At 32.5% G+C, this 24,952-nt stretch overlaps 1 protein-coding gene across 1 annotated transcript in view; it reads left to right on the top strand.

The window, feature by feature from the left end:
* The window catches only part of LOC129218952 (sodium-dependent dopamine transporter-like), a 144,292-nt gene extending 120,262 nt beyond the window's left edge, over positions 1-24,030 (top strand). The window contains exons 7-14 of the mRNA XM_054853272.1: positions 7,558-7,661; positions 7,782-8,019; positions 12,636-12,776; positions 15,170-15,269; positions 17,228-17,328; positions 17,902-18,072; positions 19,545-19,616; positions 24,007-24,030. Coding sequence (XP_054709247.1) covers positions 7,558-7,661; positions 7,782-8,019; positions 12,636-12,776; positions 15,170-15,269; positions 17,228-17,328; positions 17,902-18,072; positions 19,545-19,616; positions 24,007-24,030 — 951 coding nt within the window. The remainder of the gene's footprint in view (positions 1-7,557; positions 7,662-7,781; positions 8,020-12,635; positions 12,777-15,169; positions 15,270-17,227; positions 17,329-17,901; positions 18,073-19,544; positions 19,617-24,006) is intronic.
* The last annotated feature ends 922 nt before the right edge of the window (positions 24,031-24,952 follow it).

The following is a 24,952-nucleotide window of genomic DNA, read 5'->3' as shown; positions in this document are numbered from 1 at the left end:
ATTTTCATTTTCTTTTTCATTCGCGAATTTCTTTTCCTTTCTTTTTCAAAGACCTTATCTCTGTTGCACATTATTGAAACATGATTATGACCGCAAAAAGAACAAATAACCTTGGATTTACAAAACTTTTGCAAATGTCTTTTCTTTCCTAAGCATCGAAAACAGATACCCTTCTTCCGAAGTAGAGATATTTTTTCTTCATTCTTTAATTTACGCGCGAAACTACAATTCTCACTTCTATGAGATGATTCATTACAAAATGCACAATATGCGATTTCATTTGCATCGCCATCGAATAAATGAGCTGCTGAAGCCGTTTTTCTGTTTTCTCTATGGGATCTTTCTTGTGGCAGACGCTCGGCAGGGAGGCGCCGCGAGGGGGAAGAAACGATTTCGCAATCGGAAAATGTTCGTTCTCTTGAATTGAGTTGCCGTAAAAGAAAATTCATGATTTCTTTCAATGTATATTTCAAATCAGTGTACTCCTTATTAAAATCTAAAATAATATCACGGGGTAACATTTTCATCAAAATAGGACACAAAAGGTTTCCGTGACTGTCCGTGGAAACACCTAAACATTCCAAACTTTTAATTTGAGTCTGAATTCTGTCATAAATGTTTCTGAATGACTTAGTATCATCCGAATTTCTGAGTGGGGAAATATTTAGTAGGTTACTCATATGCGCGTTAATGAGAGCTTCTTTATTTCCAAATCTTTCTTGCAATATTTCGATTGCATTTTCGTAATGTTCAGAAGTCATCGCGAGACCTTCAATGCTCTTTAGTGCATTACCTCCTAAATAAGCTTTTAAATAGTTAAACTTATCTACGGGATCCAATGAATCATTTTTGTGAATTGCCGATTCAAAAGAGGACCAGAATGATAGCCATTCACTATGGTCTCCAAAGTATTTAATAATACTAAGTTTCGGAAGTTTAATATTTACTTTGTCTTTTGTTTCTTGAATTGTTCTTACTTCGTTAGAAGTCGAATGTTCCGGGTGGCTTATTTCTTGTTTCTGTTCCGATGTCAGAGATCGCAGTTTCTTTGTGGCTCTGAACCGCCAACTGGTAATTTTATCGCGATATTCTTCGGCACTCAATAATTCTGCGTCTAACTCTTTCTCTTCTACTAATGATTCGATTTCGGTATCAACCGCTTTAATTTCGTAAGATTTTTCATTTAAATGTTCTAAAAGTTCTTCTAGTTTATCACTAGAATCTGTATTAAAATTCTCTAAAGCATTCTGAATTTTAGTAATTATCCTGGTGATGGACGCTCTGATTGCGCCACGCTTCTTTTTAGCTTTATTTATTAAGCTGTCTGCCATAATTACTAACCTTGAATAACTTTTCTTATCATAAATAGTGTCACAAGCTATGTGTCTTTAACTTATGGCCTTACGTATGTGTGATTCCTGAACATAAAAACATATATGCATCTACTTTCGATATCAATAACAAACTCTTGCAATCCCGGCAGGGATGCCAATTATGTTTAACGTATGCAATAACGTTATGCACTGGATAATGAAAGTCAGGTAAAAAGTGCTCACCTGCAAAATCCCCGTGCATCTAATCTGATATTCTTTTCCGGGCGGCAAGTAATCCGTTACTGTCCTAAATTGATTTGCGTATATGTTCTGTAGTAGCACCAATGACGAAGTCTAAATATCTAATAACACATATTTTAATGAACGATTAAACTACTAATGCTACACTAGACTAATTATTACACACACACATTAAAAATACACAAGATTGGTGGAATCGAGTTCCTAACAAAGTCGTATTCTTTCGGAATCAAGTTTCGTACAACTGTGTTCCGTGAAGTCAAGTTTCACTCTCCCCAGCCTTCTCGCTCGTCCGCGAGAGGGCGCTCCTACGGTTTAGAGGAGGTCGAGGTCGCTTTCGCAACACATTTTCAGCTTTCACCACCTGCATATCCATGCATAATATTGTACCAGTGACAATAAAAAACACTTTTTAAGAAAAGGATCAAACTAGAAAAAAAAAGAATTATGCATAAAGGTTACATAGTTTTTTTTAAGTGAACTTTCTTTATCAGTGCAAAACTTTATAAGCACCCTGTATATATACATATACTGGGTGTCCTGAAATGGACTGACTGATTTTAAAAATTTATAACAGGGAAACGGTTAATGATAAAAAGCAAATTCTTGCAGAAAATTCACGTGATGGGCAGTAATTTTTCCCCCCATGAGTTCCAACTTTTAGGTGGAAGAATTGAAATTCATCGATATTTTTCTCTGGTCGTGAAATGTGATTGCCGCCGACGCGGCGGAAGGCTTTTGGAAAATATTGTTACGTAATTTTGTTTTTACGTTTTCGAAACAATTTTCGAAAAAGTATGGTGTATTTTTTTTTAAATCTTTCTTTGATTTAAAGGCTTACTACTTGCAGCACCATCTATTGGAAAACTTTTGAACTAAAATTTGCAACTCTGGAAGAGAAAAAAAATTACAGCCTGCTACATGAATTTTCTACTAGAATTATTTTTTTATCATTAACCAATTTCCTGTTATAAATTTTTCAAATCAGTCAGTCTATTTCAAAACACCCTGTATATATGCCAAACCTTAGGCCAAACCACGGTAATTATTTTCGTTGCGGAGGAGACACTTCAAAAACTTCGTGGCTTGCTCATAGTGATCAAATCGAAAACAGTTGGGATTTCACTACGAATAGCTATATCTTTTATCGACAAATACGTATAAGACCACAGAAAAAAGAAATTTTGGCCCACATATTGAGCATTGCATAAAGAGAAAAAATATTTAGTTTAACTACCGTGGTAGCTTATGGGGCTTGTTCCGCCTTGGTTTATTCTGAGTCTCTGGGTCTTGAAGCGTAGGTTAAGCGAATCATTGTTTTTTCTCTAAATTCAGCATTTATAAAAACGTTATCATTATATGATTATTGTTGCAGAGGCTACGGTGTATACTGAATTCTATTAGATGAAAAGTCATTCCTAATGTTGATGAGAGCAAGACTAATAGAATAATCATTCTTAGTATTCACAAATACTAACATATATGTATCAAATTTCTTTATTACAATGTCTGCCATGTATAATAATACGAAGAAATTTCTATTACTCTTTTTGTCCAGACATAATTATATTTTTTACCACATTAAAATATCGGAAAGAACCCATATATATATATATATATATATATATATATATATATATATATATATATATATATATATATATATATATGCAGATGAAAGGATTTCCTCTCATCTGCCTCCTGTTCGGTTATTCACTAATCCAGACTGATGAGTTCTAATACGAACAAAACTGCAGTCTCTGGATGTAATAGCCGGGCTGTGAGGTATATTGCATGTAGTTCTGCCTTAGCCCTAGCTTAGGGGCGGTAACTTGCTGCAAGTAAACAGTAGTTTGAAATAGTACGGAGTAGCGAGTTTTAACTGAAGATTTGGGGAAGAAAAGAGTGGCCGCAAAATTTGTGCCCCGGTTGCTGAATGCTGAGCAAAAACAACGTCGCATATCTGCCTCCCACAAACTGAAAGAACTGCGCGAAAACAATGAAAACTTTTTTTTTTTTTTTGCTCTACCGAATGAAAAAAGGACTAAAAAGAAAGTGTTTCTTCATATTGATGACGTGAAGGGAAAAAAAGGACGTGTATAAGATGAATTCAAAAAATGTTTTGCTCAGAGGAATAAAAGATTGGACAAGTGCATTAGTGTTAAGGGAGACTACTTAAGGGCGAAGTCATTTAATAGTTTTGTGTAACTAAACTGAGTAAAAAATAACTTGTGTGAAAATCAGAACGGGTTTTTCGAGCCCATCTCCTGAAAAACGTTCCCTTCGAAGACACGTTTTTTTATTTTCAAATATTGAATCAGCTCAAAAATATTAAAACAAATATTTTCCTTCGTTTCTTTAATATATTCCTCAAAATATTATACCAAGTCAATCTGCTTCTTATGAAATTAAAATAGCCGAAGATGCTAATAATCAAGCAACACATTTTATATATTTTTTGCAATTGAACCACTCCTAAAATATTGAAATCAAATATTTTCCCACAGCTTTCAAAGCAATTACAAGAATAATGAAAAAAAAAAAACAGCTTTAACCAATAAATTCACTCTTGAATAGCCTGCTAAGATAAGTTCAGAAAATAATGGTTTTACCTATTATTATTTTTCCATTCACTAACAGCTAGTGAAGTGTAATACAACGTAGAAGAGTTTCAATCGAGCTCTCGGGTTTGGTCAAGCCCATTTCTAAGAAAATTGTGAAATGGAAAGCAAATGGTAGCAGCATCGTAACGAATGAACTTATCCCCATTTCTACGATAATTAAGAGACTTGTTTTCAATCACTGATAGATATGTGAGCAGGCCTAAAGCTAATTCATTAAATTACCTTTTACGTAACGAGAGATTCGATTTTAATCAATTTGCAAATAATTACTATTAAAGAAACCAGTCTTCACGTTAGAATTTGGAAACACTTCGTTGAAAACATTTCAACTACCCTAAACTGAATATCATCATTGAATTTTATCTAACTTGGATTAATCACGACGTAAGAGAAGATTGGAAATGCCGAAACTCTAGAAAGAATGCGTTAAGAGATACAGCATTGAAGATTTAATTGAACACATGGGTTTTTTAAAGTAACATTTTGTTTGAAGTGATACTTTCTTGAAATTATATTTGACTGAACTAAAAAGTAAAATTTTGAGGAAAAAAAAGGCTTATTACATTTTATGCGGCGTAATGAATGTGAAATACTAAAACAATATGTTATTTATCATGAGTGTTTTTCTAGGTGCGCTAATACTTCCTTAATTCAGGGTGTCCAGGAAAGGACTCCCTGATTTCAAAATTAAATATCTCGAAAACAAAAGGCCGATATTGGAATAAAATAAACGGCATGTTTCTTGTGAAACCCATAAAAATCACGTACAGAAACTTGGAAATTAGTTTTAAAATTTGCCAATAGGGGTGCTGTACGCTGTTATTGCAATGGAAATCCCCATAAATAGTGCTGCGAAGGGATAAGGCGCTTCAGCAGTAGTTTTGCCTCTCAGAGGCACTTACACTTACATTTTCGCTAGAAATTACCGTCCAACCTCTTCGCAGCACTATTTATGAAGACTTGTACTGCAATTACAGCGTGCAGCGCCCCCTGTTGGCAATTTTTGTTACTAATTTCCAAGTTTCTGTACATGATTTTTATGGGTTTCACAATAAACATACCGTTTATTTTATTTCAATATCGGCCTTTGTCTTCGAGACATTTAATTTCGAAATCAAGGAGTCCTTTCTTGGACACCCTGTACTTGGTCAAACTTCATAAGTAAAGCATCATTTTAAGGAATTTTTCATCGCTATCGGTGAAAAATGAACAATGCACACTTTAACTGCTTAACCCGAATTTCGATGAAATCTTCCGCTCGATTGTAAACTTCCGCTTGCATTATTAAAAGGCAGGCTTGTGCTGCCATCTAGAAAGGAACAACAATGGTGAAGCACTTTCATGGGAACGTTAATCAATCTTGTTTATTAAGATGTGCTGTAAATATGAAAATAAGTGCACTTAAATGTTAAACCTCTTACTCTGCGAATGCTTTACACGGATCATCCAGCATTCCCTTCGTAAGCAAAAATAATGAATATGATTGAAAACTGTATTGCTTTTCTATTTGAGAATGTTTAAAAAAGGGAAAAAGAAGGAACGTTTTTTCATTAAAGATATTTCTAAAATATCAGAATTAAACATGGAAAGAAAGTTTAGCTTGACTATGATACAGTAAAATTAGGTCAAAAAATGGCCAAACCCGAACATAAAAAAAAATGTCTAAACTTGTAAATTATTTCTTACCCAACCACCAACCAGCAATAAGGGGTAAAAAGTCCCAGCATTTTTAGCGTCGGGTTTGGGGGAAAAGAGGGGGGCGGAACAATCCTCTTCTTTTTTTTCTTTACTAATTTCTATTACTTAAAAAAAAACTCAAAAATCGCAGAAACCACCCTCTGTAAAAGTAAAATAATAACCTCTAAGAGACAAAAATTCTAATTAATTGGGGTGCGCTGGCGGGGGGGGGGGGTTTCTATGGCGCAGATTGCGTCATCGGAATTTTAAGGGAGTTTTTCAAGGGGCATTACTTTTTTGAGGGCTTTTATTCTGAAATTGCACAAATTGCACTCCGTAACACTTGAGTGGTGCACCATCGCTTTGGGGGGGGGGGGAGCATGTCATTTGCACTCTAAAATCAACAATTGCAATGAAGTTTACGAAAAAATTTCACCGAATTTTAAACTTTTTCAAAGTGCAAAATGCCCCACAAAGATATAGTAATGTCAGAAGGCTCATCCTAAAATCATCGAAGCGAGCTCAGTAATCAATTTAGCTGTGACTGGAGTTATTTAACTGTTTAAAGCACTGGAGTGATATGTAAAACTAAAACACTGTGCAGCCAAAAATAAATAAATAAATACATCCAAATTGACTGAAGTTTCCCTCCTTTTTCTTAATTCCTTTACTTCAACTTTTCTTCACTCTTTTGCCACCCCCGTAAAGGGGGATAAACCGAAATCGCCAATAGTGAGACGGGCAATGCTGCAATTCTGCACCCTCTCTTAGTCGGTGGGGGGTTCTCGTTTGCAAACATCAAGCTATCTGTCTTTTACGCAGTCGGTTATGTGAATTATGCTAAATAGGCGTACATATACTTGCAACACTGTCTGAAACTTAATAATTTCTCTCTCTTTTTTAAAACTTTGACAGACCTTTACAGCCTTTTTTTTAGAGTAACCTTATTAGCAAAACCTGTTCCTATGTTCAATTTGCTTTTTTTTTTTTTTTTTTTTTTTTTGTTAACCTGTTGAGAAACTAGATTTAAACTAAAATTTTCAGATAGAATGATTTTCTTTTTTTTTTGGAGTCATTTGATCAATGTACGAAAATTGGAGTTAATTGAACCATAAATGAACGAAGTTATTAGGCCCTAAACCTTAGATTCACCTTATTTGGTTAACTTATATAATTTTATTAACTGAAAACTAGATTCTTTCAGAATTTTGTAATTTGGCATAATTCTTTAATTTTTTCATTAGACAGGTCGGGACTCTAGCAATAACAACATTTATTAATTTCCACTTCTGAAAAAATAACAAATATGCTTAGTTTAAAAGTTATTGCAAGGGAGAAATCAACTTTTAGTTCTATATCAGAGCTAACAAAACGACTGAAAAAGAATATTAAGAAAAGAAAAAACAACCTATAAGTATGCATACATAAATACTAATGTCACTTCTTGTTTTACTTACCGCGAGATAAGGAGGATAACTATCTAATGTAGTTTTCTTCTTGTCTTACTTTTGCCGTCAGGGCAAAAAGTAAATGAATCGGTAAAATATGAAGAGAGGAAATACATAAAGGAAACTTTTCTTTCTTTATCAACTTTTGCTTTAATTTTGGGAAACTGCATGCAAGTTAAAAAAAAAAAATAGTAATATTGTTTTCATTTATTCATAATGTTTTCTTCCATTTAGGTATGGGTTGATGCAGCAGTGCAAGTTTTCTATTCCGTCGGTGTTGGGTTTGGTGTACATTTGACATATGCATCTTATAATAACTTTCACAATAATTGCTACAGGTAAATCAAGTACCAAAAGACTATCTTCTGCTTAATGAAAACCCTTACATAAACTTCTTAATAATTGTTTTATTCATTTATTAAAAGTTGAAAATGTCAATGGTAATATTAATTTTCCAGGGATTGCCTTTTTACAGTGGCGGTTAATAGCTTTACCAGCTTTTATAGCGGATTTGTAATATTTGCGTATTTGGGTTACATGGCCAACAAAGAAAGCTTGCCGATTTCTGAGGTAGCAACGGAAGGACATGGACTAGTTTTTCAAGTTTATCCAGAAGCAATAGCAACGTTACCGGGTGGACCGTTTTGGGCAGTCTTGTTTTTCACAATGCTCCTTACGCTTGGCCTAGACAGTGCGGTAAGCAATTTATAGGTTATATGTCATTGTTTTTGCTACACAAGTCGTTCATAACTTATATTTTGTGTCTTTATCATTTTAGCGCGGGCAGTCAAATCAAAATTTAATGTACATATCGCGGAATAACAAACAAAAGAAGATCTTTATAAATTTTATCATATTTCAAAGAACTTCTACATCCCTGCCGTTAAGTAAAATATTGTTATTAGTTCGCTTTTATTTCACGAGTACTTGTAAGGATTAATCAATCCTTAGTATTGTTCAAAATAATTACAATTGCTGAATTTAATCAGTTATCAGACATATCTCATCAAATACCGCAACTATACAACAGTAAACACGTATTTAACTACCAGTGCTTTAGAAACACTGAGACAAAATCAAAGCACAGCTTACAACTTATAGACTCCGTAATATACCTAAACAGCTCATTGATTGAACAATAACTAATTCATTAGAGATCAAAGAAGCTGTCCTTTTACCCTCGAGTTACCCTAGAACCACTACGTTGGATCAACTCCTCAATGCAGAAATCTTAAATGCATTTTACAGAGTTACTCAAGTGGTATGGTGAGTTTTCAATTATACTGTTTGAATTTTATTCAATAACTCGGTTTGCAATATTTTATTCCCTACTAATTTATCTAGAATCAAGTGGGAATAAAACTACGATCATCTAAGCTTTCACTATATCATAATTCAGAAATAACAATTAGCGGAAAGAGATTGATTTAGAAAACATATTCCCTCTTGATAAACCATGTCAGGCAAAAATACAAAAACAATTGACATTAAATACAATAATTGAAAAAAAGTCAATCAAGATGAACTGTATGAAAAATTTTACATGCACATCTGAAATAAAGTCAATGAAGTTTAAAAACAGCTGATTCGTGAAATATTCTTGAAAAAAAAGTGGCTTAAAGAGGGGAAAAAAATAACGTTTTAAAGTTTCTTTGAGAACGTTATTACCGATTCTGGCTACAGTTAAACAGGGTGCTTTACAATTCCATCCGGGGTTGGGAAGGCTTATTAAATCAAATATACATTATCAATGCAGCAACAACGTTGATTTTACTGAAGAAAAATCTCTAAGTTTTGCCTCACACATGTTCGACTTGTGAACCTCTTGTGATGCGGCACATGGCACATCTGAAGTCTTAAGTCTAACACGTCTTTCAATCGTTGTATCATGTCACAATCAATGCTCGTTTATTTTTCAACAAGGTGGGGTACCTTCCATTATCTGACATAATTTCGCCATTTTGTCTACAACGAACTTCCTGATCGTTGGATTGGATGAAATTTTGAGAACGACATTCTCCTTCTTTAGTGATTACCGCGTTCTCCGGATCGAACTCCATGCATTTTTTGAAAGATTTTCCCAACGATCCCGTTTTCATGCTCCCTGTGCTCCATGGTAGGCATGATTTACACCAAAAGATCATACCGTATTTGCTACCGTTGATCGTAACCTGTTACAGCAAGTGAAAAAAGAATTCGACTTGATATCTGCAGCATTACAAAAAGTACCTAGCGAACATTTGTGAAACAAAATTTGTCGAATTTCTTTCTCCAGTAAAAGCAACGTTCACTGTAAAAACGATTCAGAAACGTTCCTGGAAAATAATAGGCAGCTGATATGCCCAATTTCAACGAGTAACATATCTTGCAAAAACCAGGAACGTTTTCCGATAAAAGTCAGTAACCTTTCTGAAATATTGGAAAATCTCTCCTGTTAAAGCCAGTCGTGAATCTTCTAAAAATTAAATTATTTGATTAGAACTTCCTTGATTTACTAACGAAGCGTTGGAGCAACCATGGCCAAAGCTACACGAAAATTGCTAGCAAGAACCAGGCATTTTCCTTGCCTCACAAGACTGCAGCTATCCAGTGACATATTTGCCCCCATTGGGAACTTAGTCAATTTGGACGGGCCGTAATCAAGTTAAAGCCTATACACTTAATAAACACACTCAGTCAATCTTTAAACTGGTAGCAAAAAATATCTTTCACACCAGTGAGAAGTCTGCATCCGTGAATCTTTTAGCAATTCAGGAAACTTTTTTGCGAAAATACTTGATTTTACGGGGAAATAGGTGAAAACCTCTGAATTCCCGAAAGGTTCCACGGAAATAACCAGTTACGTTTCGGAATTTTTTTACAGTGTTGTTGCTGTATCGGTAATATGTTTTTTTTTAGTAAGCCTTCTAACCAGGAAAATTGTTACGCCCCAGTATTTACATTTTTCGCAGATGTGAATAAAATCATCGAAAGTCTCTAAAGGCTAACTATAGTTTCACAAATGTTATTTTAAAGACTTCGGGAATAGACCTAATCATATTTTTTATGGTCCTTGTGCTTGTTTTCGTAAGTTTATTTTATTACCCTTATTAGTATACAACTACGAAGACAACCAACTTTCCCCCATTTAAGACTATGTATTCAGCATAAAACTTCAAACTGTTTCCAACTTAATGACCTACCAGTTTTTAATGGCTATCTTTGTCAATATTTTTAATGATATAAAGCATTTATTGTGCTTATTAAGCTATGAAATGAAAAAGTTGCATTTATTTACAAAACTTCTTGCTAACGGAACGAACTATGTTCGACAAAAAATGTATTCTTGCTTCAACTCAATTAGCTTGAAACGAAGAACATATGTAATTAGGTTTTATCATCTATTTTTGATAATTTGCTTAATTTCAAATATTTGGGTAAATATTCAATTCTCAAGAAAAATAACTATGATTTTAATTTCAAATTGATCACTTATCTTAATGATTTCGGGATGAAAGAGAAATAAAAACGCGTCAGAAGATTTTCTCAAGTCTTGCTATTTTAGTTCTTTTTTTTTTCATTGTAATGATATTGATTTTACATTCACATTAAATGTGCAGTTATCGATTCTTATATAATTATAAGCCTAATATCCGGTTTTATTGCATGGGTGTTTGGCTATCATGTTCAAGTAATACCATATTCACAAAGGGAAAAGTTATATTTTAAAAATGTGCTAATGAGCAACTTTTTTTACACATAAAACAGTAACTACCAAATGTTCAATAAAAAAACACATATCGATGTCACCTTTATAAACGTTTGTAAGTATTTTTAAGCACATGGATTTTTTTGTTTAAAAAAATAAACCTTTTGTATAAGAATGAGACACTTTCTTTATAGCGGAATTATAAATTACTTGAAATGTCGTGAGTGGTATTCTGATTAATAGCAAAGTTTTTCCAATAATATTCCAGCAAAGAATCTCAAACGCAGTAGCAATATTTATGACCCATCGGCTATTTGAAGGCATTTGGAAAATTCTCTAATAAAAAGCAAAAATAAGTTTAGAATTCCAATTCCAGAAAATTATATGCATTGGAGCATAACGTCTCGTAGAAAAGGCGTCACAAAAAATGGCCATCTTTCACCAATGGTTGTCATGATTAGGCCATAAATTACTGCCAAATAAAAGAAGCTTTCCATGCTGCTCTATCAAGCAATTTTTGTGTTTCTATTTTATTTCCAATTCCAGATACATTTGTTCTTAGTATTGTCTTGAATAAAAACCTGGGTAGCCACTAGTCGATTTGAATTATGTGGTATACATTTTACTGCGTAAAACAAAGAAAAAGCATAATTTCGAAAAATGTATTTGTTTGTAAAACTTGTGCAAACTTTTTATTCCTAAACCTTATTGCTTCATAATTTTGGCAAATTACGGAAATATAAACTAAAATAGACAACTAAGAATAACAATAACAAACAATAATTAAGTATATTATATAAAAAAAAACGACGAAGAGTTGATAAAAAAAGAATTTATTGCTATTCTACCTCAAAAATAAACTCATATGAAGTTAGAAAATTTATCAGTTCTTTAAAAAACAAAATTCAGTATTTTACATTCGTTAAAATACAACGTCCTGCACATGATCTTTTTTTAAATGAGTAAACAAAAAGTTAGCTTAAAAACTTCCAATAAGGGCTTTAATATTGTTAAAAGGCATCATTAAAAGAGTCATAACGATAGTTAAAATAATCAATCTTTTGAAATGAATTACTTTGAAAACAATAATAATTTAAAATTCAATAAAATTAAAAAATCAGGTGAAAAATCTTAAATGTTAGGAGGGCGAAATCTTAACAAAAATATTTAATAACAGAAAATGCGAGTTCCGTTAAAATTATGCTTATTACTTATACAGTTTGTTTACAAATAGGGTTTTATTTTCTTTTGAAGAAGTCATATATTTCTTGTTTACCTCATAATTTCTGTTTAAATCAAGTTTTTTTTTTTTTTCTTAACTTCTAACTAGAAAACAAGATTTTTTTTTTTTTTTTTTTACCAAAAAGAAATTCAAAGCTCAGTGATGGTCGTAAACTTTTTTTTAAAAGTTTTTGGCGTAATTCTCACGTAAATAGTACAAATAGTGTCCGAAACTTATGATTTTTTTTAATCAATTTTATTAATTACAACAAGTTAATCATATTTTTATTGATCGTGACACACTTTGCTTCTTGTCCATTTTTTTTAATCTCGTACTAATTTTGTTAGAATTTTAGCACAGCATTTAGGAAGTTAATAATAATTTTTAACTTTTAAATTTCAGATGGGAGGCTTAGAATCGGTCATCACAGGAATTTTGGACGAATGCAGCCACTTTTTCACCAAATGGAAGTTAAATCGGGAAATTTTCACAGCAATCGTCTTAGCTTCATCATTTTGCGTATCATTAGTTAACGTAACAAGGGTTTGTATCAAAAATATTGTTTTCAGCTATATTTAAACTTTTTAGTACTTTTAGTAAGATTTAGTATTATTAAATTTCTTTCGGATTTGTTTTTTTTTTTTTTTTTAGTTTTTGCATATGTAAAAAAGTTTTTAAAACTGTGATTGCTTTAAAGCAATTGGTTCAGATGTTTAAATTATCGTAAGATATTTTGAAGCAGTGCTGTAATATATGTGTTGAACTTACCACCAGTGGACTGGCCCATCTTTTAAGGGGAATCAGTAAGGGTCTTCTCCCTGGCTTGATTTGCCATATATGTAAATATAGGGGTGTGTTTTCTATTGTTTTCAACATAATGAACCTTGAGAACATTCCATTCCCCCTCTCCCCCTGCAAAATATTGAATGACAAACTTGCCTGCGGAATTTATTCTAAGTAGAAATTGCGCACACTTCATTTAGAAAATAAGTAAAGTTATGTAATTATCCAATTTTAACTTTTCATCTTTTTTCAATGAGAACGTGTTTAGTGTTTCAAAAGTTATAACCGAAAAGAGAAATAGAATCAGTTGCAGCATTTTTAGAATGATCACTTTATTTCACTTCAAATAGTTTTAAAAAAAACTTTGCTACGCTTGTTAAGATAAATCGTAATTAGTAAAAACTGCTTTGAGAATTAGTAGATAATTATTTCTCGTAAAATTATTTAGGATCAAAATTTCAAAAACTAAGAATTTGATATCAAATTTAACGTACACTAACCATAACAAGACACACAATGTTAAACTCATCATTTAGCATACGACTAGTTAACTTAATTTTAAAACACACAAACACAAAAAAAAAAGAAAAGATAGCAATTATGTGTAAGACATGGAAAGGTATCTTGGGTCAAAAATTAAATTTCATTCAAAATTTCATCTTAAGTTCCCTTTATAAAGAAGTTTAATCCACAAAATTTTATGATGAAGTAACTTTTTTTTTTCCTCCAGTTTTTTTTTCTATTTGCTGCTCAATTAATTTAAACGTCGTGTGAAAGTTTAGTTCGAGACAGAAAAAACATCTCAACCTTACAAGTTGAATTCCATGCAGGTAGTTATAATAATAATCATAACGTGCCAATAAATAGTATTGTATGAATAGCAACAGGTGTAGATGAATATAAAATGGTTAGTTAGATATGAATTGTATGTTTAATAAAGATTTTTCTATTTGCTGCTCAATTAATTTAAACGTTTGCCTTTATGTGAAAATTAAGTTCCGGGACAGAAAAACCATCTCAAACTTACAAGTTGAAGTCCATGCACGTAGTTATAATAATAACCATAACGTGCCAGATAAATAACATCGTATGAGTGGGAACAGATGTAGATGAAGATTGGAATTAAGTTAAAATGGTTAGTTAGATATAAATTGTATGTTAAATACAGATGAATTACGTTTTCTAAGTAAGTGCATTTCTTAATATTAATTTATTGTACATACAAAACAAACGTGTTTTAAGATTTCAAGGAGCCTTATTTGTCAAACCATAAAGATGCTACCTTCATGAGTTCAACCATCCCAGCGAAGTGATCTCAATAGCTGTGATTCCTGAATATCATATCTATGTGGTGAAATAAAGTGTTTTCTGTAACTCCGAAACGAGTGTGTGCAATTTAGTAAAACGTGTGTGTGATAAAACGTAGTTTGTCAAAATTTCTCAACTTCATTTGCAAAAAAATAAATAAATAAAATAATAATAAAAAATTAATTTACAAGTAATTAAGGGAGTCACGCATTTGTAACCGTACAAATTAAAACCTATTAAAACGCCTGTCCAATAAAGAGCAATATTTTCGCCTCAATTCCAATGAATTATATAGCCTACAATTATAATCTATTGCACCATTATAACTGAATTGCATATTATTTAAAAAATATATTTTCATATCTCTATTTATTCAACAGCATAACTTAACTCAAAAGATGATGCTATGCAGCTTTGAAACAAAATATCAACCTTATGCGATAAAAAAAGGATGAAATTTCTCAACTTTTCAACATTTACATCCGAAGAAATACTGAAAAATAAACAAAAACTTTTACTTTTCCACTTCTTATTATTCAAATAAACAAAGAAAAATGTGTTTTTCATTTCGCACACAGTTACAGTTCCCGTTTTCTTCTATTCCACAAAATCAAATCCCCTCCTCCACTAGTTTTCCTGAAAGTTACTTTGCTTCTATTTCTGTCAGCGCTACTGAAACAAATTTATAGCGGACAGCAGCTGCTGCAAAATTCAAGTATAGAATTACATTTTCGAGACATATATATTGCAATACCTGGAGCCCGGGCATTATCCACGGAAGGTTCTTTATATTATTTTCAGTTGAAACCCCCGTTTTCCTACATTTTCTTACTATCTTCTTTTAGGGTGGCGGATATATGATGTATTGGTTCGATACCTATTCGGCTGGGATTTCTTTGTTGTGTGCCGCTTTATTTGAAGCTATCGGCGTAGCTTGGATCTATGGTAAGAAAGCATTTTTTTTTGCTGTTTCCAGAATAAAAATCTTTACAAAAATATGTCTACCACCTGAATTCAAAAGAAATTTGTAGTAAAAATGAATGGGCAAACTTTACATTGACTGCATAAGCCAATATCTAGCTCCTGAATTATTTAAATTTTACCTATAGAGCATTAAGAACGTAAAAAATGGCTTCCTTGTTCGAAAGCAATGTTGATGAGATATTAAACCAATGTCTTATTGCGATGCACGTTGCAAAATACGGTTAGAGTTTTTGAAGTTTGCAAGTCTTTTTATACAAATTACGTAGTTTATGTTTAGTAAGTATTTTTGAATTAATAATTTATCGTCAAACTTTTATAATTTATATATACTTTTAGCTAATAAAAATAGGAAGATACTTTGACATTAAGGTAAACTACAAGTATATTTCTTTCTGGCAAAATATAGTAACCAAATAGACATATGTGTATAATATATATATTAATAACCAAATAGAAAATATAGAAGTTTATTTCTTGTGTGATTCGAAAGTAATAGGAGAGAGTAGTTCACCTTTGGTACACTTCTTTATCTTTCTTTTTTTATATATTTTAGCGTTGATCAACTGTGGCCAAAATTTTACCTAGTATTTATTTAATATTTACCTGCATTATTATTTTATTTTCAAACGTGCCCATTATCAAACATTTCTAAAAGATATTTAGTAGACTTTTACTTTGTTCAAAGTTGCACTACGTAGCGGGGTACCTAAGAGCAGTTAAAAATGCATGTGAAAAGATTAATAATTGAATAATTCATACGTACTGCATTCATATATAATATATGACTGAATTAGTGTACGGATAGGTCTATATATGTTCTGAACCATTCTCCTTAGTTCCGCATATGCTGGGGTAAAATAGACCAACGAAATTCAATCACGTCTCTGGACATGGTCCATCGGTGAAGATCAGCAGACGTTACAAAACACGGAAGCACCGGCATATACTGCAAGGTTTGTCTGCAACGCATGCCGTGTGTGGCGTGGCGTTGTCCTTCTGCAGAATACAGTTTTTCTGCTGGTTAAGGATATGCAGCAGAACAGGTTTCAACACCTCAGAAACGAATCATTGGGCCTTCAGCGTGCCAATGATGCGCACTAGGGTGATCTGCAATCTTATATTATTGCACAGCAAAGCATTATTCTGCGATGATGAGCAGAGTGGCGGTCAGTAATTTTTGCTAAAATGTCTCTATAACGTCAAAAAAATCCGAAACTATCATTATAGAAACAAAAATGAGAATGGCACAATGTGATGTTTAGATTTTTACATTATGCCATTTAGTTGTAAACGTGTCTCCTTCACGACACCATTACAATCTTTCACATTGCAGATTTCGCGTTAATGGGAGCCTTCGAAAAAGGCGGTACGTTTTCAAACCACTTTCAGTTAATCATCATGAAACTGTTCTCTCAGATATTGAAGCATGCATATTTCCCTGTAGATTGTGTAGAAGTTGTTTGTGGTGTAACACAGCATTATTTCGGCCGCGTGCATTCGGAAGTTCTCTTGAGAGTAAAACTTTTCGCCATAATTTGAATCTTGTTCAGTCATCCATCTAGTCCAAATTATAGTACAGTGCACGATACCTGCACGAGTTTCTGTAGCAATACGATTGTAAAACCAATTACTCGAACGTTATATTTTTTTTTTTGTCTGTCGATTCTATTACTTTCATTTCGAACTTAAATTACGTAACCAACTTACATTTTACATCATTTTCATGAAATGTTCTCCTACGCACTTTGCAAAATTAATTTGATTCTAAACCAAGACTTTATTTAATGTTGTATTTTCTATGCCAGGCAGTGAATTTCTTTTAATATTTTATGTAGGATATGTTGCAATGGTGTTTCATTTACAAGTAATGCATTTGTGCCTTTCATCCCGTTTTCCGACAAAGCTTTGATATTTTTCAGGTTTGGATCGATTTTGTGACAATATTCAAGAGATGATGGGTTTTACGCCTGGGCTATTTTGGAGATTATGTTGGAAAATTATAAGTCCATTTTTCTTAGTCGTAAGTAGTTTTTAAAATTTGAAGTTTTGAGCAATGGAATAATTTATTATGATATAGCTATAAATATAAATGGGTGTGGGTTTGTGTGTATGTGTTTGTATACAGAGTTCATCATAGAACGAAGAGGAGCTTATTTGAGCCACCATTTTTCACTATTTTCTATTATGTATGCTCAAGCGTGAAGGAATTACATCTCAACCAAAGTACGGACACAAAATGTAATTTTTGGTACAAAACAAATGTTCATTAAATTAAAATGTTATTATAAAGCATTACATACTTTTTTGTCAGAAAATATTTAGGTTTCTATAACTTAAAACTGGGGTACCATTCTGAAATCAAGTGTATCATATGATTTTTTTTAAACACTCTTTAATGCTTTAGCAATAACTAGCAATTCCATTATTTTGAACTATACGCATTTTCTTAGAGAAACATCCAGTGCATACTTAATATTTTAAATGATTTGCTCTTTGCAGATAACTATTTTTTAGATGAAAATTTCCCAATAACATAATGTATTTTTCAACTAATAGTTCGCCTTCAAAAATTAAATCTTATTCTTGTTTTCAGGCTGTAATCGTATCTGCTATTATAAGTAATTCCACTCTGCAATATCAGGACTACGTTTACCCCCAGTGGGCTGTAGGATTAGGGTGGGGATTCGCCCTATCTTCTGTGGCCATGGTTCCCATTGTAGCTGCCTTCAAAATAGCAAAAGCACCTGGAAATACTTGTTCCGAGGTAATGTTTTATGGGTTACATATTGATATTTTATGTTGAAAAGACCAAACGCAATCGAACATTACGTTAAAATATAATTTACTTAATCGCTTAATGGGCAAAATTAAAGAGAGATGAAAAATTAAAAAAGTTCTTGTGTATTTCCTTTAATATCTTAACAGTAAGGATTAAAAAACTCGATCGAAACTTGTAACAAAAGATGGCTGAGTATAAAAATGCCGGGTTATCGGGATTGCAGATTTTCACTATTTTTTATTTATTTATTCATTTATTTATTTTTTAAATTATTTTTCTCATTCTGCCAGAATGTGGTCGAGTTTTCTGGATCCAGACGTGTTGTCGAGCACCGATTTTTCTGGACTCTAAAGTACTAATGCACTAATGCCAAAGAAAATGCAGCACGCAGAAAAAGTCTAAAAGAATTAAAGTTGCAGTGTAACACAGCCTATTGGGTTGTGTAACTAATGAAAATTGCGTATAAGTTAACACCAGGTATGTGGAACTTGATGTAAGCGAAAAAAAAATGCAGAAAGTTACTGTCTGGTTGGGTGATATTTTTTGAATTTGATTTTTCATCTCAGTTGAAACAAAGTAATAACAAAAATGCCAGGTGCCCCCAAAATGAGTCAGTTTCAACTTGCAAAGTCTCATGCGTTATAGTGATTAGGGCCGTTGTCTTTCACACAGACGACATGGGCTCTATCCCTTGCATGGAAAGAATCTACCGCTTCACCCGATAGAGATGAGAATCAGAGGACTTAATGCTAAAAATAATTTGAGTTGTTGGAGGAAAGTACATTTCGGGTACGATGCTCAGACGGAACAAAAGGAGGTTGTTTGTGGATTGAGTCAGTGAACAGACACCCACAAAAATCAACAAGCACCTGCGTAGGATGATGGTCAAAACAAATTTATTTGATTCCTTACACCGCTGCCGTTTCTATCAGAGATATAACAGGACGCATGTATTTGATGCTTTTGGCAGGCGATTAACTTCGACATATTTTACATTGTCCTTTCAAATATTGCGATCTTGATTGGATATCGAGAACGCAATCAAGAGATTGCGTTCTTGATATCCAAGATCACCACTACCAAATTTGAAGGCAAACCTGGGTTCCTTGAGCAGATTTAGACTTGTTGATCCAGCACCACAGACACCTCCGTTTACAGGGGGCACATAATTTTGGCCTCTTTTTCCGCGCTATGCTCCTAAAGTTGCATACTAGAAGGATGGGAGATGAAGAGAAAACTGTCGGGATAAGACCACATGGATATCAAAGTGGTACAATTTAGTGTTCAAGCGAGTCACACGCACTTGAAACCATCAAATATAATTAAACACGTGCTGGCATAAAGCAATATTTAAGATATATGTTTAAAAAAAACTGCATTACAAAAAAAAACATTTCTTTACAAATGTTAACCAAATTTTTGAATGCACAAGTAATGCATACGATTCTCTTATCTAGAAATTGGCTTACACTATTACTCCTGAAGAAGAAAGGGAAGTTCAAGAAAATGGAGAGATTAAGCGATTCAAAGTAAGTAAATATTGGGTCTTTTTTTTTTCATTAACATTCTGTAATATGTGTAAATGTTACTGTGAGAGTCCGAAACCTGATAAATGTTGATATTAACCGGTGAATATCAATATTTACACATCAAAAAGACCTGCGAAAGACCGGATGTTTACCGTGAATCCGCGATGAAAGTTGACATTCTTCAAAACGACGCAGAGTTCATAAAAAATAATTTATTGCTACTCTACCTCAAAAATAAACTCCTATGAAGTTAGAAAAAAAAAATAACAGTTTTTTAGAAAGGAAAAAAAAATTCAGTATTTTACATTCATTAAAATATAACTTCCTGTACATGATTTTTTTTTAATGAGTAAACAAAAGTTAGCTTAAAAACTTCCAATAAAGGCTTTGATATTGAAACGAAAAGAAACGAAGAAATAACGAAAGTAATTGAGAACATAAAAAGTACTTTTTTTTAACAAAATTCTAAATCAAAATTGTATAACAATTTTACCTACACCTCTAATTTTAGAGATGTTCGTTTTAGCTGAACTATCAAATTGGTTAGAGGGTAAATTGTCTTCTAGATTCGATATGAAAAATAAGTTTATGCTTAGAAACGACTTCCTTGATTGCACTTTTGTTCTGAAAAAAATTCTGTGTTTTTAAATCCGAGCAAGATGCTAAAGTTTAATTTACAGTTCACTAAAATAGTAATTAAGTGAACAGAACCAATTGAAAAGTTAATAGGTCCATCGACATTAAACATTTTTCAAATTGTGATTAGTGTAAGAATAACGTAAGGAACTTTAAGAGACATATGAAATATTCGTGAACAGAAAGACTTTCTTGAGTCAGAAATTGCATATTATCTTACAAGAAAGAATACACGTGGGCAATTCCACGGGTAACCGACTGACATTTTTAGAGCAAAACAGTGTGTATTTTGCGACATTAAATGCAAAATTTACGTAGTGCAAACGATATTTTCTCCAGATTATTGTATTTTTAAGTTGAATTTAGCAGTTTATTTTAATTCTTCAAACACATTTTGGATGATTTTTTAAAAAATATATCAAAAGCACGGTAACTGGCTGACATGGTACTTTTTAAAATGTCAGTCAGTTACCGTGTTTTTAGCAAATTTTTAAGAATCAACCAAAATATATTTCGAGTATTCAATTAGACCATTAAATTCAGCTTAAAAAATGCAATAATCCAGGAGAAAAGATCGTTTGCACAACGCATATTTTGCGTTGAACCCGTTTCACAATACTTACTGTTTTGCTTCAAAAATGTCAATCAGTTACCCGTGGATTGCAAATGCATATTATTATTTGTCAATAAAGATTTAAAAGCACACAACATAATTTAACCTAAAAAAACTGAATCCGGACAGTAGCACCCTTTATTTTACACAGTAACACCCTATATTTTCTTAAATTGATAATTCAATGTCTTTTAAATTAATCCCTCAATGCAAAGTTTTCAGTTGTAGTCGCGGAAAACTTAATTCAAGTTAACCCAGATTCAAGAAAATAGTAAACATATTCAGTGCAGTTGAGAAAACTATTTATTTTAACGTGTTTTTACGTTAATTTCTGGAATGTCTGTCAGGAGCTGGTAAAGAATTCATTATTTCGAGGAATTTGTTAAAAAAGATTCCGCTAAACCAAAGTTTACACCGTTTCAAACGGGTTTTTTTTTTTCACCGTTCTTTCAGCTTTATTATTAGTAATCATTACTAATAATAAAGCTGAAAGTCTGTGTGTCTGGATTTCTGGATGTCTGTGTCTCTGGATTTCTGGATGTCTGTGTCTCTGGATGACTGGATCTCTGTATGTCTGTTACGCGCATAGCGCCTAGACCGTTCTGCCGATTTTCATGAAATTTGGCACAAAATTAGTTCGTAGCATAGGAGTGAGCACCTTGAAGCGATTTTTCGAAAATTCAATGTTGTTCTTTTTCTATTCCAATTTTAAGAACATTTTACCGAGCAAATTATCATACTGTGGACGAGTAAATTACCAAATTGTCATAACGTGAAACCGTAACATGGGCGAGCAAATGAACATAGCAAATTGGCGTGAAATTCATCATCCATTATTTGTAAATATACAGGCGAACCAAATGACTTTTTCATTTTTCTACTACGGGCAAAGCCGTAGGAGTACCACTAGTTATATATAAGTGAACTAAAAATTTATTCATATTTCTTAATCAATGGAGAAATATTTTGAGTGAAACATAGTAAGTTCTAAGAATTTACAAACAGCGAAGCATTCCTGATTATCCCAGGGGAAAAATAGTTCAAAATATTTTTACCCTTGCGAATGATACTAAGCAATGAAAGATTTTTTTTTCTAATGTAATAAAATTATGGAAATTTCGTTTTCTCCTTCTAGTACTGATTATTCTTCTTATTTTTCCATTTCCAAAGTTGGTATGGAAAATATATTGGAAAATGCTCCAGCTGCTATAGCAGTTTCTTTTTTTCTTTCTTTTTTCTTTTCTTTTTCTTTGTGTATGTGTACATGCATTTACTGTGAAGATGTATTTCATTTGAAAAGTTGATGGTTAAAAATATTAGCTTTTTCAGTAGCCATTTAGTAATTTTAGGACACAGATTACGGTGGTTTTAATGATGTATATTATTTCACTTTTTATAAAACACCAAAATTTGTAAAGTGCAAGTTTTCCCGTAAGGCGTAGAACCATTTTAATCTCGTTAAAAGAAAATATATTTCGTTTAAAAATATGGAGCTCTTTTTTTTTTTATGTAAGTGATAAGGACAAATATCAAAATTGCATCTCATTAACTACTAACTTCTTTCATACGCCATAAAAAAATCATGTATTAAAATTATATTTAAAAAACCTACGGAGATTGGTAGAAGACCTGTATAGAGGCTCGGTAAAAGAGGGAAATTTTCATATTAGGTAGAATGAACCAGGAGCTTTTATTTTATACATTTAAGTACAGAGTAATAAGAGAAATTAACCCCTCTCACTTTATTTCAAACGTCATGTTAGTAACGGCTTAGTGATTATTATAAATTGACATTTTAAACTTTTCCGGAGATGCTTAAAACCCGAGGAGCGAAGCTTGTTTCACTGTGACTCGTAATTCCTGCATTGTGGGATATCGAATGTTCCATTACTTGTTGCTTAATGAAACTTGTAAACAAATTATTCACGTGCACAGTTACCCGAATAAGAATTTTTCTGCCTGGTGGACTATTTTCACCAGCTCCCTTTGCCTCGCCTCCATACTGTGTCAAAAATTTCCCGGATAATTTACAGTAAAAGTTTCGGACATTCATGCTGCCAGTAATTTTTACCATAAAACCAAGTTTTACTGTAAAATTCTACGGTAAAAAAATTCAACAGTAAATTTTACAGTGCTTTTTACCGTAAAATCCTATTTTACGGTAAAATTTAACAATAAAATGTACCGTAAATTTTACAACAACAATGCTCTCTAGGGTTTCATGAAGAAATACAGTCGAGTCTGAACTTACGCAAGGGATGCGTTCCAAGACCCCTCGCGTAAGTGGAAATTTCGCGTTATGGAAAAGGATAGTATACAAATTTTTAAATAAATATACTCAACTATTTTAGACATTTGTAATCAACCGTCGAACTGTTTCAACCCATTTCTTAACTTTATATTACCACTTTTCATAGAAAAAAAACTGAATTTGTATTTAAAAAATAAAAACTAATATTCAACATAAAATAGTTACGATGCTCAAAATTAATGGGATAGAGAGGCATTAAATGACATATGAAGGTACGTACAGTATGTCCTAATAATACAATACAGCACTATAATAGTACTGCACGCTGTTCAGTAGATACAGCAATTATATTCGACGCACTTTTTAACTGTTCTAGCTTATGGAAAATATTTACCCTTTCTTTAATTGTTAGAAACTTTCTCTTTTTCTTTCCATTTTCACAAACCTTATATAAAGGGCTCGCTTAGGTGAAATTATATTTCATCAACATCATATTTAGAAGGAAAAATAAATGAAAGATGCGGAATGTTTATTTGTTCACACTAACAAAGCGATGTTTAGTTGATGGGGGGAATTCCCGCTTTCAGTGATGCTAAAATGAAAGTCCATTCACGAAAATATTTAGTAGCTAATGACGAAGGCAATACCTAAACCCAACGATTCCTTTCCGAAAATTTTCATGTTGCGGCTGAGAAATTCAAATTAGCTCTAAAATTCGATACTCGTGAAAAACTCGCGTTATAGTCATTTCACGTAAGTCGAATCGCGTTGTGGCCCGAGTTGACTGTACATTGGATATTTTCTTACCAATAATGATAAATCGAAAACTAAATAAGTTATTATTTATCACAGAATATGCATTTAAATCTGTCAAATGACTTTTTTTTCAGTGGAAACACTGGGTCTATGTGTGATTTAATCTCAAGACCTGAGGAAGATCAACTGCTTTCATTGAATGGATTATGGAAGCAACTTCCTTCATAACAGAGACTTCGGAAATCTAACGGCTTCAGCTTGATGAAGAATATTGCGATATTTTCAGCAGAGAAGTTCACCGAAAAATACACAAATAAAAATATTACTTTTAAAGAAACTCCTAAAAGTCTTGGAGTTTTTGGGTGTAACTTTAATGTCCTTTACAGGAAATATGAGTTTATGTGTATTTGAAGGTACCTCAAGCACTGAATTTACTTTAGTAGAAAACTGGATTGCACTGAGTATTGGATCTCCTTGTCCTCAGTGTCAGCAACAAAGTGAAATAATTTCAGCACTTATAAATGGGCTTCGTATTTTGAAAAGAAAGCTCAAGTTTGAATTTTCGTTCAGCTGCTGACGCTTTTGTAAGTGAAACATAACAAATATATCAAGAGTCTGATGGCTTCGAAATTTGCCTGATAAGAATTTACCATTTTCTAGTTTTAGTGGTTTAATAAAATGCTTCATGAAATTACACAGTACATAGTTTTTTAATACCTTTTACCGGAAATACAATTAAGAAATTCCCCGCGGGACAAAATAAATAAAATTTATTCATCAACTACCGTTACCGCTAGCAATATGCCCGAATTCAATTTAAATGGGGGTAAGCCCAAAATATTACAGCCAAAATGTTTGAAAAATTAACAAATAAAATAATCGATTCACATGATAATGAATGACCTTAAAGTATTTGTATAAGATATTGAAAGCACAAAATTATTCAGAAATGACAAAGTAAGAAATGAGTGAGAATTTGTTAATAGCTGAATAATAGTTGCTGTCATCCATTTAACTTCAACTTGTGGAAGACCGTATAAACAAGTTTATACGTTGTGCATGTTTTACAATGGAAGTGCT

Source organism: Uloborus diversus, chromosome 3 (assembly GCF_026930045.1).
Source record: "Uloborus diversus isolate 005 chromosome 3, Udiv.v.3.1, whole genome shotgun sequence".
In the NCBI taxonomy this organism is placed as follows: Eukaryota; Metazoa; Arthropoda; class Arachnida; order Araneae; family Uloboridae; genus Uloborus; species Uloborus diversus.
The sequence above is the reverse complement of the archived record's forward strand: the minus strand, read 5'-3'. Positions and strand labels throughout refer to the sequence as shown.